The sequence below is a fragment of the Xiphias gladius genome, chromosome 1, assembly GCF_016859285.1.
Source record: "Xiphias gladius isolate SHS-SW01 ecotype Sanya breed wild chromosome 1, ASM1685928v1, whole genome shotgun sequence".
NCBI classification, from domain to species: domain Eukaryota; kingdom Metazoa; phylum Chordata; class Actinopteri; order Istiophoriformes; family Xiphiidae; genus Xiphias; species Xiphias gladius.
The window spans coordinates 9455773-9471137 of record NC_053400.1 but is presented as its reverse complement, the minus strand read 5'-3'; the positions used below and the strand labels follow the sequence as shown (position 1 = coordinate 9471137).

The following is a 15365-nucleotide window of genomic DNA, read 5'->3' as shown; positions in this document are numbered from 1 at the left end:
ACCCTGCCTCAGGGTGTTTAACAGAGCATCTAAATAAATGTGATCAGTTAGAGCTAACAGTAGTCACCTTCACCTGTTACTTTTTCTTCATCACATTTTCAGCTTTCCATCACTCTAGTCAGCAGATTAACCTCGGTCAAATCTGTACATTATATTTCATTTCAGAACTTTGCAGCTTTCTCTACTTCTCTGCAAACGTCAGCCTGGCTTTTACACTGTTGAGACATACTTGGGTGCTTGACTTAAATGTACTTGATTACTTTCCAGCTCTGGACCTGCAAATGTGGCAGTGAATGAAATGGCATAACGCAGTCCTGTTTAGTTTTACTCCTTTCAGTCATTATATTTTGGCATCATTAACATTGTACAAAAAATTCAAACCACTGTTGATTATTAAAATTGATTATTTTTCAACAAGCAGCTCTGCCTGGTTAGTCAAGTAGAGCAGGTCAGATAAGACGAGTGACTTACTGAAGAGTAAAACAAACTTGAAGGTTTCCCCTACCACTCACTCCCTCTAGTAGGACAAAGACCCTTTTTGTTTTTTTGGAAGATTAATATAAAATTCCTACTAAGGACTATTCAAAAGTAAACTGCTTTGTTGGATGACTCAATACAGCAAAGTATTAATATTATTAGTATTATTATGACTTGGATCATGAGCTCTTCTTTTTTTTTCTCCACACTTTCCTCTGTCCAACATTCTCATACAGATTAACAGTGGTTTCATCAGTTCATAACTCTGTGCATAATGTTTCATGTACAGCCAGAAAAGCCAGCACCTTTTTGCAAATTGTAACCTGGCATCCTGGGGTACGTGACTAAAATATACATTGCTACGCAGAGAGAAAAGTGTCAATGAGAAACCTATTATTTTTAACATTCTTTCACTTCTCTCAGTTCTGGTACAATTACATAGTTTTTATTGTACAAAACATTGAATTCAAAACATTGTTAATAGATGATTCTTTCACAAGCTGCTCTCCCTGGTCAGTTGCGAAATCAACATCATTCAAGGGAAATTTAAAAACAGAATATGTGTGGTTTGTCAGAGTGTGTACCAAGCTCTGTTGTTTACAGGCTTTAGCTTGTTGTGCAGCTTTATCTTGAACTTTTCCACCAGAATTTGGTCTATCTCATCATCTGGTATGTCCCTCATGTCTATGACATCAACACCTTCCTCTGGTTTGTAGGTGACCTCACTGTAGGTCCAGCCAATCAGGGCTTTGAATCCTGTGGGTGTTTGCAAAGAGCAGATGGACTTATTGGTGAACATTGAATTAGGATCTGTCTGAAGTGTGTTGTTTATCTCAAAGAAATGACCTGTATCTCGAGGCGCCAGGGTGAAGCAGACGATCTGCTTTGTTTCCTTCCTGTTTACCAGGCTTGAGTTGGCAAAAACTGGATTGACGACTTCTGGCTTCCTACCAGTCTTCTCCAGCACCCAGACGTCCCCCTTGTCTATGAGACGGAAGACCCCTGCGGCCTGACGTTGGTCCTTTCCAGAGATGAGCTCCAGGGGCTCCCACACTTGCGAAGACACCCCATAGCTTACATCTGTTAGGTAAGACTTTCCTTCAATGACAACCTTGTTGATGAGATGAGATTCCAGAGGGCCAAAGTCGTTGAGGATACTGTTGAAAACTCTGCAGCCCAAGGTCGTAGTGTTGTAGCCCATTTCTCTCAGCACCCAGCCAAACAGAAAGTTGTTCTCAAGGCACCAACCTCCACGATCACGCCTCACTATCTTATTGAAGATGACCTCTAGGTCCATGGAGATCCTCTCACCACAGTGAATGCTGAGGTTTTCAAATGGAATTGACATGACATGTTGTTTGTGGATCAGCTTCAGTGTTTCAAGATCCAGTTTTCCATATGAGCCATGGAAAGCAATTCTTTTGAAGTACTCCTCCAAATTCATCTTGCCTGTAAAATGCAGCAAATCACATGAATTGGTGTCAATTTGTAATAAGCCACACTCAAGGCATACTGAAGGGTTTGTTATATATATATATAAAAAAAATTATCAAAGCGTATTAAACTTTTTATAAAGTATTAATGGATATGCGTGCCAATGAATTTTAAGGACCAATCCACTGGTTACAATGCACTTAATTTTGAAGTCATGTCAAATGTTTTAAGGCTTAACACAACGACAACTGCTCATAATCATTTCTCAAAAATGCTAACAGACTTATTACCGAGCCTATATTTATTTATTAAGTGCGTAGAAGCAGTGTTTAACTTATGCATATTCCGGCGGGCAAAACAGAAAAAACAAACTGGAAGAAAAGTTATGGAACCTATTTTCTTAAGAGCTGCAAGCTGAAGGAGCTGCAGCTGCTCCCTAGCTCGTTATTCCTATTTTCTTTAACCAACACTGGGCAGTGTATCTGCACACGTTGTAAGCATCAGCTCACCAGATCGTATCATATCGCATTTCTGACACTGCAGAAAACTCAAAGCGGCGCCCAGGTGCCTCGCCTGCCTACCAGCCTCAGCAGCGTTCCGCCCCTGTCGTTCACGGCAGCCTTTGATTCCTCGATCCTACGTCGAATGGCCCGGGCCGCCGTTTAGCAGGACCTCTTAGCCTCGGGCGTTTACGCAACACTGCGGCTCTGTAGCGTGGGGGCAGATCAAAGGTGATAATAAAACATGACCTCGCTGTCCTCCAGTTACATTGTCACCTGCAGTTGTTCGGTCTCGCCGCTAGACGGAGCTCTAACATTCACACATTCTGAATAATTTTCATCCTGGAATAAAAAGGAAAGCCAATATGGACCCTATCGATCTGCACTGCTTACAGAGGAAATTTATTTTGTTGAATATATATATATATTGTACATTTAAATGATATGGTGGGAATAAAGTACAGGTCAGCAGGAGTGTTTTGATACGTAATTTATGCACTCGCAGTCAAAGGGGAGTTGTCTAATTCAGACACTACCCCGCCTGGACATAATATAGTCTTTGCAGTTATAAAAAATAAAAATAAAAAAATGACGCATGTGATAGTATTTTCACGAGGTAGAAAGGTGGGATTTACAATGTTCAATTTTAAGGGGAGCGACATTGCGTTTTTTCAGTGCTACGGTTTAACACAATAAGATCAAACGCAAAAAAAAAAAGTACGGAGATAACAAAGTGCAAGCGGTATTAAGTTGAGGAAAGTGTAATTATTGGATATTGCCGTCAAACATGATAAGATGTGCCCGTTTGTTGTTGTTTTTTTGTTTGTTTGTTTGTTTTTTATGGCTAAATTCGATACTATAGTTTAGTACTTCAAAACATTTTTAAAAGAACTCCCCTTTTATTATGAGGGCACAAGGTGCATCCCGTAAATCATCATTTTGGTGTCCGGGCACTTGAGGACAGCGTTTGTAAGATTAGTACTTTCGAGTACAACTTTCAAAGTAAAAAAAAACATCGCTCTGCGAGCACTTCGCGAAATCGACTGTTGCAAAAGGAAAAGCGTGACTTTCACTTGCTTATTCGGCAATTCTAGAATTGTGGATAATCAAATTATGTTTACCTTCCACAGTGAAAGCGCCGTCGTGTCACCAACCCTCGGTGTTCTGCCTCTTTGCTCGCTCGCTCGCTCACTCGACGCATCCGGGCCGTCCCGAGGCGCGTCCAATTGTAGAGCGACGGCGACAGTTACGTAACAGGAGCACGTACGGCACCGACCCAGGAAGTGCACGCCGGTGCTCTCCTCTCAGTGCCGTAGCACAGTTTTCGAATGAGCGATATTCGACCTTTTCCCCGTACCTCGCACGGTTTCTGCACGGCTTATGTTGAGGTTGGTACCGAAAAGTGAATACGGGACCTCACATAGTTTCGGATACAGGCCGTGCACTTAATTCTTAAGCACTGCCCGCGCATGTCGCGACACACGACTTCTTTGCATAGTTCGAGGCATGTGGCGTGCTGAGTAAACCTGACGGGAAAGTAAAAGTGTGGCGGTCTGAAAGACAGTTCGACATTTGTTGGTACATAGTCCGCGTAGAAATAACGTTAATGCATTCAGCTAATTCTATAAAAACGTTGTATGAGTCAAGTGCAAGGTTAGTGAACTAGCAAACAGACCTTCGGTTAGGTAACGACATAACGTCTTTTTTTTTTTTTTTTTTTGGTTTGTGACTGTAGCGTTTTGCGCATGTTCGAGGCCGCTTTTGTGTCTGCTTTCCTAAACACCAATCCTCTTTTTCCTACTAATAATCATTGCTTTGGTAAACTCACAGATTCGCCCTCCTGCAATGGAAAGTGCACGTACAGGCCCGTTTTTGATAACCGGGGGATGTGGCTATTTTGGTTACCGGTAAGAAGAATTCCACGTTGTTTGTTGCTCAAGAAAACGAAATAAACATTGAGTCTGTGACCCTCGTGATTTCAGTTACCCGGTGCTTGTCACGCTGCTCCACCACAACAAGGTGGCGTTATCGCACCAGTTATCTCAGCCAGATTGGCTCTTTGACTACCACAGAGCTGTGGTAGATTTGAAAGCAGAAATGCATGCAATTATTGTTGGGGGTTTTTTTTTTTCCATAGATTTCCAACTTTATTTAGTTCAAATGAAGGACTTGTATTGAGAGACATGGCGATTTAAATTCATATTTAATAACTTGTTTGCCCCCGCAGGCTGGCCTGCTCCCTGCATAAAAAAGGAGCCAAAGTCATTCTGTTTGACACAGTCCCTCCGGTCCAAGAAGCACCGGAAGACATTGTGTTTGTGCAAGGTGACATACGTGACTATGCACAAGTTGAGAGGGCCATAACTGCTGTGGATTGTGTATTCCACATTGCCTCCTATGGCATGTCTGGCCGAGAGCAGCTGAACCGTCACCTGATTGAGGCGGTGAATGTTCAAGGCACACAGAACGTCTTGAAGGCCTGTGTTGAGCATGGAGTGCCCAGGCTGGTTTACACCAGCACCTTCAACGTGGTGTTTGGAGGCCAAGTGATAGAGAATGGCGATGAAAGCCTCCCTTATCTACCTCTCCATCTTCACCCCGACCACTACTCCAGAACAAAGTCCCTGGCTGAGATGGCAGTGCTAGAAGCTAATGGCACAACACTGAAGGACAACTCCGGGGTGCTGAGAACCTGCGCGTTGCGTCCAGCAGGAATCTATGGGCCCGGAGAGCAGAGGCACCTACCCAGGATAGTAGGCTACATAGAGAAGGGGATCTTCAGGTTTGTTTACGGTAAACCCAGCAGCCTGGTGGAGTTTGTGCACGTGGACAACCTGGTGTCAGCACACAAGCTGGCTGCGGAGGCGCTGACCTCAGGGAAGCAGCACCGCTCTGCTGGCCAGGCCTACTTCATCTCAGACGGCAGGCCTGTCAATAATTTTGAGTTCTTCAGACCTCTGGTAGAGGGCCTGGGCTATCCCTTCCCCAAGCTACGTCTACCTATCCATCTCATTTACTTTTTTGCCTTTCTTACAGAAATGATTCACCATCTCATCGGCCCCTTCTATAACTTCCAGCCACTGCTGACACGTACAGAGGTGTATAAAACTGGCGTGACGCATTACTTCAGCATGGCGAAAGCTAAAGAGGAGCTCGGTTATGAACCCCAGGAGCACAACCTGGATGAGGTTGTCCAATGGTTCAGATGCAGAGGCCACGGCAAAATATCTCGCAGGTCCGTCCTCAGTCGATTACTACTAGACGCCCTGTTTTTTGCTGCCTTTGTCGCCGTGGTTCTCTCTTTTCTTCCAGGCGTTGGCAGCTGAGGAGAAGCTAAAGCACAAAAAACATTCTGACAAAATTTCCAAAATATACTTTACATGTTGTTTACATGTATTAATATGTCAAGATCCATTTACACATTTTATTTCAAAATGGTCATTACTGAGAGGTGCAGGCAGCTGTCTAAGACCAAGTGGAAGAAAGCAAAAAGTTTTCTCAGAATTAACATGTTTATTTGGGGACCTTCCATTGTGATACTGTAATACCCATGTGAATATAATCGTCTAACCTCAGTACCTTTTAATTTTTTTAACTTCACCATTCTATAGTTGTCCCTTTCAGAAATGTTATGTCAGATGCTACCTCTTTTACCCTGTATTACGAGAAAATGTTCTGAAAACTGTAATGAATAAAGCCTTACCTCTCAAATGTGATTTGTTTGATTTTTGAAGTCAGTAAATTCTGGATTTGTTGTGATTATCGAATTTAAACAATTTCAACCAAGCTCATTTTAAAATTAAACCCGGATTACACATCCATTCATTGGTATAGACTCTTGATAAAGATTTAGTAGCCTGATTTATAATGGCTACAGCATATCTACTCAGGCCTGCTGGTATATCTACATATCACAATCTCAGAGCAACAACATACCCCACAAACAATGATAGTAATGCTACTCAATATAGCCTTAAAATAATTATTTACTTTAATAATTTCTTTGAATCTAGGCTTTTTTTTTTTTTACCAACATAATAATATTCCTTCACCATAATTGCACAATATCCAAAATAGATCATACACTCTGGGGTGGGGGGGGGCTGAGACTATCTTTATGTTAGATCATCAGACTGAAAAAGGTGGATGAACTGGAATTTTAAATAGCTTTGCCCTCCATATTACCAGTCCACTGCAGCTTACTGGTGTACAAGAAGTCGGACCAGGTGAGGCGTGCTTTGTGTGGTGTTTTAGTCTGCCCGGGATGAATGCAGACGTCCCCTTCTCTCTAAACTATTCTCTTTTCAGAGCCGGCAGCCCCTTGCTGAGTTGGTCGCAATCATTGTTTCTCTGCAGCATTAACCACATTCCAGAGAGGCGCAGCGCATCCTGTCTTCATCCCCGCATTCCTTTTACGCAAACGAGTCCCCTGTGTAAAACGGTATTTTATTTAGATTTTCGTGCGCTCGCTGTGCCCAGACTGAAATGCTATTGATATTTACGGCGTGTGTGATTCTCCAGCCTACTTTAATCCCGGGCATAGCGGCCGTGAGAGAAATCTAGAGGAAAAACCAACAAGGGGAAATTCCTCCGCGCAGCGCGCCATTGACTGTAAAGACCTTTCAACTTAACAAAAACTGAAGTTGACAAACGTATCCCTGTCGGCCGAAACTGTGAGAAGGAGTTTGTTTTCTCGGCGGAGGGGGCAAGGCAGAGGAAGAAGACGGCGATGCGGCACACGGTGGAGGTTTCCGAGGACGTTGCTGGTTGTCTGTAGACGAGCGACGGCTGTACCGCGGCGTTTTGTTTTGATTTCCATGTGAAACGCAATTAGTGCTCCGCGGCGCTCGCTAGTTTGGCTCGCGGAGCGGAGCGGCACTCCGAACTTGTCCCTCGCCTCGCGAGCACAACATGGAGCGTTACCAGGAGGATCTGGGACTCCGGGCCAGCAAATTGATGGAGGACCTCTCCCTGTACGATGCCTTCAACGACGGGATGTACAACTCGCGGAGAGACTTGGCGGTCAACCCCGACTTAGACTTCTCGTCCTCGGCTGCGGCGGAGCATAAAAGTAAGCCAATGAATGGCACCTCTGTGCTCCACCAGCAGCATCACACGGTGGAGAACTTCACGTCGGGAAACAAAGTGTACAACGCGGCCCCAGTGCGCCCGGTGAACTGCAGCCGGACCGTTCCGGTGGATTTTTGTGCCCCTCAGAGGGACGCGGGTTACGGCGAGGAGGGCTGCTGCACCAAATCCGAAGTGGCTTTGCCCTGCTACACGGGCGCTTCCGAGAGGCACCGGAGGTACTCCCTGGAGGTGCAGGGCCACAGGTACAGCACCGGCTCCGCCTTCGACGGCGTGCCCCTCAACAAACCGGCGGCTCTCCCCGGCAACAGGTGCAACAGCGTCTGCATTACCAGCAGCCACGACGGGAGATATAACGCCACCAGTCCTCGGTCCAGCCTGGCGTCTTCTCTCTCCTCTCAGGAGCAGAGCAAGCATGCCAGCCCGAGGTCGAGCATCAGCAGCCCGCGCACCAGTCTGGTGGTACCGGGTCAGGACAGATACACGAGCCCCAGGTCTAGTTTGGTCCACTGCGAGGGCAACAGCGTCCTCAGCCCCAGATCCAGCTATGCAAGCACCGCCAGCGACACGAGTAAACACTCCAGCCCCCGGGCCAGCCTCAACAGCTGTGACTGCTGCAGCAAGCCCAGCAGCAACCGCACCAGCGGCATCAGCATGGGCTACGACCAGAGGCACACCAGCCCCAGGTCGAGCACGGCCAGCCAGTACTCCTTCACCACCAGCCCGAGGTCCAGCTACTCCGACTCGCGGTACGGGCCCGGGGTCAGCCACGATCTGGAGGGGGCGATTTTACACGCCGCACCGCTGGCGAGTCCTCGCTCGAGCATCTGCAGCCAGGACGGGAGCGCCAGACCGGGGGCCGCCGCAAACTGCGTGGTCAGTCCCCGGTCCAGCATCTCCAGTCACAGTTCCAGGAGCTCCCGCAGCTCCAGGGGGTCTATGAGCACCTACCCCGACCTGCAGCTGCCCTCGCCCAGGTCGTCCATGCTGGGTGGCGGTTTGCACGAGGATACGCTGCTCCAGGAGTTTGGGGACTCCAACGGGATCCAAAGTCGCGTCCATCTCCAGGGGCTCTCGGCGGTGCCCGAGCCTCAGCAGCAGTCGGCTCAGACGGAGATGACCGCGGGGTCGCCATCGTCATTTGGTTATGGGATGTCCTCCAAAACAGCTTCCTCGGGCCAGAGGTTCAAGCTACCGTACCAGGTGACCCCCAGCCGAGAGAGTGGGCCAAGTCAGGCGGAGCGACGGCTGGAGGCGCTCACCTTGGAGCTGGAAAAGGAGTTAGAGATGCACATGAAAAAGGAATACTTTGGTAGGTAATATTAATTGCAGGTTTGTTTTCAAATACACCTTCGTCTTTATTTAAACTTGCTGTTAGGCATGGCTGGAAAAACACACGTGCAAACAAAAACCAAAGGTTCCCTGAGCACTCCAGTGCCAGTTTATTTTACACGTGGACCACCTTAGGTCTGGCAGCAACTAACAGAAGATTTCGGTCAATGTTTTGTTTAAGTAGTCATTCGATGGACATGCTTTTCTCGTGGTGCCTGGTTGATGTCAAAACAGCTCAGCCCTCGGTCAGTCAAACCAACACGTTTTCATCTGGCATAAAGTTTCACCTAAGGGGCCTGTGTAAGGCACTGATGCTCTGGCCCTGACTCTTTCTCCTACACTGTCTTCGAACACTTCGGCCCTCGCCGGTATCTGGGAGATCCCTGCTGTATCTCTTTCGCAGAAAAAAAAAAAAAAAAAAAAAACTGGTGCTGAGGATTTTGGTCCTTTGCAGGCAGAGGCAAGTTTAAAGTCCAAAATAATGGTCCCAAAAGGAAGTTTTCAGCTGAAAAGAGCAATGTTTCCCTTTTATTTTTTAAATTATATTCCACTGCATACGAATAAGAATTCACCCCTGGGTCCCCACTGAAATTGTAACTCAAAGAAATTGTTAATTGTGTTTGCCGGTGTGCAGGAAGGGTTTATCTATAGGTTTGCCATCTCTGTAAGGTCTATTTGCAACATGCGAATGCTACATGACCACTAAAATGTCCCTCTGTGGCAGATAAGAGTGGCTTTGCAGGGCAGTACTAATTTCTGTCTTGGCAGAGCTAAAATTTGCACAGTGCTGCACCTCACTGAATGGAACCTTCTGTTCTGCCAGAGAAATGTGGTCTGGATTTGTTTGAAAATGCAGTTGTCTTCTGGAGCATGGAGTATATATTCTGCTCTGTTGCAATTTGGAGGTTACAGTAGGCAGTAGGGATTTGAATCTGATACTGAGGGCCACTCAGACTGAAAATGTTTGCCTGCACGGTATCTGAAAGGCAGTTTGGAATGAAAACATTTGTTGGCTTTAGTGGGACTTCCTTTTTCCTTTAGACTTTTTAAAGATTGCTTTAAACATTGAGCATTGTGGCACATTTTCGTAATTAGGGAGATTGAGACCAAATAATTTTGCCTCACCAGCAGTAACACAGCTACAGAAAAAGCTGCTGAGGAAGTTGCTGTCCACCTTTTGAATTAGCAGCCAGACAAATGGCTGAAGCTGGAGAACAGTGGCTTGTTTTATAGCCAGTGCACTTGCTCCGAGTGAGTCTGAGACAGCTGTTGATTTGTTCCAGAGAAGCAGGTGAGAGAAGGAGGATGGAAGACCGCGAGGGGACGGGGGAGCAAGAGGGTGCAAACAGAGATGGAGAGAGAAGGGAAAGGGAGGGAGAGACAAGAATGTAGTCAGACGCTCCTCACACGGAGCCCAATAGAGACAGCTCTGTTCCCGTAGCGACAGTGAAGAAATTGATCACCCGGGCTTTTGGTGGGTTGGGGGGTGCAGCACTGCCTGCCAGTGTCCCACACTGCCCGGCTCTGCTCTGCTGGCTGGCCCCTGTGTGGCCTCTGTTTGTTGTGGTGGCGAAGGAGCTGTGAATCAACAGCTGGCCCGATACAGGCCTGCAATTGAAGCAGCAGAGAGAGGCCCAACCCACCCCTTTACTTCCCGTGCTCTCCACCTCCACCACCACCACCACCACCACCACCCCGCCCTGACTCCCCCGCGAAGCCCTTCATCAACCAGCCAGTGGGGAGTCGGGCAACACCAGACACTTGGCGCACGATCTTGGCTGGCGGGCCAGACATAGTTGGTGGGGGTCAAGTCTGATCACCTGCCCAGAATTATAATGGCAGTAGTCATGCACATGCCTGACACACACACATGCTGACTTGTGGACAGCAGCACAGTGGCCTGCTCTGTGTGCTGTACCACAGCCTCCTTTTGACTCTGTATATACTGTGCATGCACAAATTGCAGCTGACATGAGAAGAGATGTATGATTTTTGAAGTCTCACTTTAAGTTTTAGGCCTACATCATACTCTGATGTGTGAAATACTCTCCCACAAGTTAGGACCTCTCTCCTGAAATGATGAAGTATTTTTCAGGCTTTGATGCTGGGAAGGCCTATCTGTTATTTGTTATTTTTTCCTGGAGGAATATATGAATCGCTCCTATAAGACATGTAGAGGTTTTAAGGTATTTGGCAACATTTTGATCGACAAACTAGCAATTCGCGGTTCATCTCTATGTAAATTTGACCTTGCGTTTGTTTGATTGACAGCGTTGCTGCTATCTTTGGAGGTCGGCTTGATATTGTGACGTAAGGAGTCAAAGTCACACCGAGTGGTTGTTAAAGTTTCATGAATCGGGCTGTGCAAACCTTCTTGTAACTCACAGCATGTTCTGTGTTGTTTTAAGTGATGGTAGAGACATGATGTCAAGTATGTTTAAAAAACACTCCCTCAAATGAATGAGTATTATTCAAATATTGTAATCCCATACTATGTCACCATTACAACATTTTTTTGCTTGATCCTCCACATTAGATTAGCATAATAACAAGCCTATATTGAGCAGCACTGCTGCTAAAATCCAAACAAGGCCTAATCTTAACAACAGTGGTTCATTTCCAAAGGTGCAAGAATGTATGTGCATCAAGTGATGCTGTTTTATTTTTAACTCCAGGGAATGCACAGGACCCTGTCCTTGCCACATGGACATGTTATGAAATGGACACATGAGAGATTCAGCATCCTGTTTCGAATGAATAACAAGAGAGCTTCGGAGATTTCCTAGCTGTCCTTTAAAATGATAACCACATCCTTACTTGCAAGACCATTTGGGACTTTAAGCATGTGTGGAAATCATAACAGATCACATTTTGGCTCTTATGGCTGATGTTTGTCTCTATTTTCAGTTGTTTTCAGTGGCTTTCTCATGACAGAGTTTCCATGTTGATAATTAAATCTTGACAGTCTTTTCAGCACATGATGTATAGTTTTTAAGTAACTGCGGTATAGTTGCAAGCAGAAGAAATAAAGTAATGAAGATAAATCGATATAGCTGTATAAATAAATCATACTTTTTCAGTTTAGCCGTTGGGTAGAGAGTCAAAGCTGAAGAACCATGTCAGTAATGGCATAAATAGAGTTCTTCTGCGGGAAAGAAAAAAAAATAAGACGTAAGAAAGGAGGGAGAGGGTTTTTTTTTTGTTTGTGTTTTTTTTGCCAGTCTTGTCATCTTGAAACTGGAAAATTGTGCATAAAAATGGACATACATAGTGACATGATGCTTTGAGGGGTAAAAAACACAGACCTGCTATCTTGGGTACACACCTGTCTCATCCTCGTGTTCCAATTAAAACAACTAGGTTATTTGACTGAAATAGATGCACCACTATCATATATTTGTCATTTATTCTCATCCCCTAGCTGTTGGCTGTAATGCAGAGAACAAGCGACTTTGCTTATTGGCTTTTAAACAGATGTGCGGTTAGTCAGGTGTACCTGGTTGGTCCGTGCGAAACCTTTTTGTCAAGGCTACATAATGGGCTCAGTGCGGTGACAGGTGGCAGGATGACAGTATTTATAATAGACAAAACCATTACACAAAGAACACACTGTGGTAGTGACGAACATTTACATCACACACTGTAATCTGAATTAGGATCAGTCAAAAAATATCGAGTTTGTATTTTTTGGGCCAATAACTTACATTTCATACCCATGGAAGGTGCAAGACTGTATTTTACTCCACCCATATACAGTTAGCAGGAACACTGATAGTCTGTGAAGTATAACTACATCAAAAGAAGCTTACCCATGTGTATGTTTACTGTAATCAATGCAAATAATCGCAAAGGGAAGTATTTTGTCCTGATGCAGTGACAGAAAGAGAACAAACACCTCGTACGAACATGGAGGAAGATGCTCAGGGGCCTGTGTCAGGAAGTGAATTCAGTCTGGCTCGCCTTTGGTTATCTGGCTTCACTAAACGTAACACTGGTTCTGTTGCAACAGTTAAATGGGAAGCTGTTTGTGCTGCTGAAGTCAGTGAGGTGTATTGTATTGATGCAGTCGGAATGAAATTACTTAAAGAGAATTTAACACTTAATTAACACTTGATAAATTCTGACCAAAATGCAACAGGCATAATTTGATTTTCAAAGAATGAATATGCTGCAGTTTAATTATTTATTCATTATTGACAGTTATGGTCAGCTGGCTTCCTGCTGTCTGTTAAAGGCCCTATTTTAATGCCAGATTGGCTAGCACATACAGGAACCTGTGGTTTTTTTGTTTGTTTTTTCACTTTGTTTACAAACACAGACCTTTATTTTGGCAATATTATTTAACCGCTTATGTTCATTTAAAGTTTACTTGTTCAGTCTTATCTCCCATTTTGTTCCGTTATCTTTGTTAGGTGCCTGAGTGCAGTCACGAGTTCAGGTTACATCAGGAAGTGCCAATATTTGACTTTGATTCCGATGAATTAATTTGTACAAACACCTCTGGTCTAAAAGGAAGACATGTAACCTTTGGATGGTTTTCCTGTACCTTGTCCTTCATCTGTTTTCTAACAATGTCACGGGCGGCACCGGAGGTGTTATGAAAGGCAAATTATTGCCTCGGATAGTTAGGGAATTCCACGATTGCATCACAGAAAGTGCATCCTTGCTCTGAACCTCTCCTGAAATGTGTGTGTATTTTGAAGATAATTAAATGTATTAATCTTTCTGTGAGAGGGGGGTGCTGGTGTGCAGCTCCCATGTTGGGATCCTGTGAGATCTTGTGTCTTGTAGGCACTGTGACCCTGGACTCACCCCACCCAGGCTTTGACCCTGCACTCCCTGAGGAATGTGACCCCGGTGGAGGTCGTCTTGTGCGTGAGAGTTTGGAGATTGTTAGTCTGCCGCTTCTCCAAATACTTTTTAGCCACCCGTTTTATTTTTCCCCCCGATCTTGTTTCTTCACTAAAGGCCAAAGTACTTTGTGTAGTTGGTTAGTTCAGGCTTTCATGTAGTACCCATGTGCCTGTGGATACCTGGGTCAATCCATGCATCAGTCAACCTCAATACAGTGCTTTGGGACTAACAGTCAGGATAATGGTAAAAGTGGAACATTGTAATCAGATATTCACTTATGGGACAGACAATCAGAGTGAATTGTTAAATAAGAAAATGCTTTCCGTGAGAACTTCTGTCAGAGTTCCCCTTAGCAAGGCAGGTGAACCCCAGTAACACCAATGAAACTGTCCCCTGTCCCCTGACCTGCTGTCCTGCATGTGCCACTGTAGACAACTTGTTAGGGTGAGGGGAATTGCTGCGGCGGTGAGAGAAGGGACCTTACAGCCCTCACAAACTACCACATAAATATTGTTAGGGTTTGAGCTTGCATTAAGGAGACCCAAGGTCACGTCATCAGTATTGTTTCTGAGATTTGGGCTTTTGTACAGTGTGAGGAAGACATTCAATTCTATAGTTACACAAACAATACGCATGGTGTACCGACACAGCTACGTTACAGAGAAATTCTTGAATTGGAAAACTGTGTTTTGAGGGGCTTTAAAGCGGGTGATGTTTTTTTTTGTTTTTTTGTTAAAGAGAAAAAAGAAAACTTTACTCGAAATTTTCTTAGTTGGGGATGGGGATGCACTGAGGGAGTTTTGACTTTCGAAACAGCACCATCCTCATCTGTAAAGGCCCTAAAACAGAGAGGTTGTATAAGTTGAGTGTTAATTTATATGCAAATAGTTTATACCACAGTTCACTCAAAACTGCCTCCCTGCAAAGACCAAAATACCCTTTCAAAGTCAAGTCAGGGGTTCCTGTAAAAAGGAAAAACACAGAAAGTTTTTGGAACTCAGGCCATGTTTCTGGCCTGCCCTTCCTGAAAGTCCCCTCACATCCTCTGCATTTCCTGTCAGCATATTTGAATATAATAATAAGCTTTCCTGAAGTAGTCTGCCTTCAAACAGTATGATGTAGTGCATGGAAATGACAGCAGTTTAGGTTAGACTTCTGCAACTGGAATAGACGTCACGTTAAGAAATATTTTTCGTGAGTTAATAATCACCAACTGAAATTGGGAATGCACTCGCACATCTTTAGCCTTCAACTAAAGGCACAGTTGTGCATCTGTAAAAGTCTGCTACTTGTCTTATGTTGGGGACAGTTTGGGATCATGACTTGCTCCTGCATCTCTGAATTGTGGTGTTGGTCTTCAAAGGCTAACAAATGCTGCAGAGAGAGCAAGGGATGGAAGCTGCCTCTGAATAGGGATGATATTTGTAGCAGGTTGGACATTTTCACTTTAAATTTGAGTGTTGCGTAGTTAAAGGCAAGCACACAGGGTTTGGCAGAGTCATTTTTTTTTATCAGCCTTCCAGCAAAGCTTGCAAGATGTCCAGCAATTGTTTGATTCTTATGGTGCACACAAGTACTGCAGCAAGCAGTATCTTCATTGAATAGTACATCCACTCAATCTCAAACAGGTTATAACATTAGGCATAAAGTGGAGGTGAAATCACACAGTGAGCCCTTTGC

At 44.8% G+C, this 15365-nt stretch overlaps 3 protein-coding genes across 8 annotated transcripts in view; 2 read left to right on the top strand and 1 right to left on the bottom strand.

Annotated features, from left to right (window-relative positions):
- Positions 1 to 906: 906 nt before the first annotated feature.
- Positions 907 to 3683, bottom strand: LOC120794177 (arylamine N-acetyltransferase, pineal gland isozyme NAT-10-like). Of its 4 annotated transcripts, XM_040134981.1 has the most exons (4): positions 3533 to 3683; positions 2421 to 2618; positions 1324 to 1926; positions 907 to 1233 (listed from the first exon to the last, which is right to left on the bottom strand). In XM_040134981.1, the coding sequence occupies exons 2-4, from the start codon at positions 2431 to 2433 to the stop codon at positions 1049 to 1051; spliced, it is 801 nt and encodes a 266-aa protein (XP_039990915.1). In that variant the 5' UTR covers positions 2434 to 2618; positions 3533 to 3683; the 3' UTR covers positions 907 to 1048. The 4 variants fall into 4 exon arrangements, with proteins under 4 accessions (XP_039990915.1, XP_039990888.1, XP_039990898.1 ...); XM_040134954.1 differs by having other exon boundaries at positions 907 to 1926; positions 3533 to 3678; XM_040134964.1 differs by having other exon boundaries at positions 907 to 1926; positions 2493 to 2618; positions 3533 to 3677.
- Positions 3668 to 6105, top strand: sdr42e1 (short chain dehydrogenase/reductase family 42E, member 1). Of its 3 annotated transcripts, none has more exons than XM_040134923.1 (3): positions 3668 to 3799; positions 4242 to 4318; positions 4639 to 6105. In XM_040134923.1, the coding sequence occupies exons 1-3, from the start codon at positions 3740 to 3742 to the stop codon at positions 5735 to 5737; spliced, it is 1236 nt and encodes a 411-aa protein (XP_039990857.1). In that variant the 5' UTR covers positions 3668 to 3739; the 3' UTR covers positions 5738 to 6105. The 3 variants fall into 3 exon arrangements, with proteins under 3 accessions (XP_039990857.1, XP_039990866.1, XP_039990875.1); XM_040134932.1 differs by having other exon boundaries at positions 3687 to 4064; XM_040134941.1 differs by lacking the exon at positions 4242 to 4318 and having other exon boundaries at positions 3700 to 3799.
- Positions 6106 to 6768: 663 nt separating this feature from the next.
- The window catches only part of LOC120794015 (WT1 interacting protein), a 30058-nt gene continuing 21461 nt past the window's right edge, over positions 6769 to 15365 (top strand). The window contains exon 1 of the mRNA XM_040134549.1: positions 6769 to 8811. Coding sequence (XP_039990483.1) covers positions 7323 to 8811 — 1489 coding nt within the window. The 5' untranslated portion in view covers positions 6769 to 7322. The remainder of the gene's footprint in view (positions 8812 to 15365) is intronic.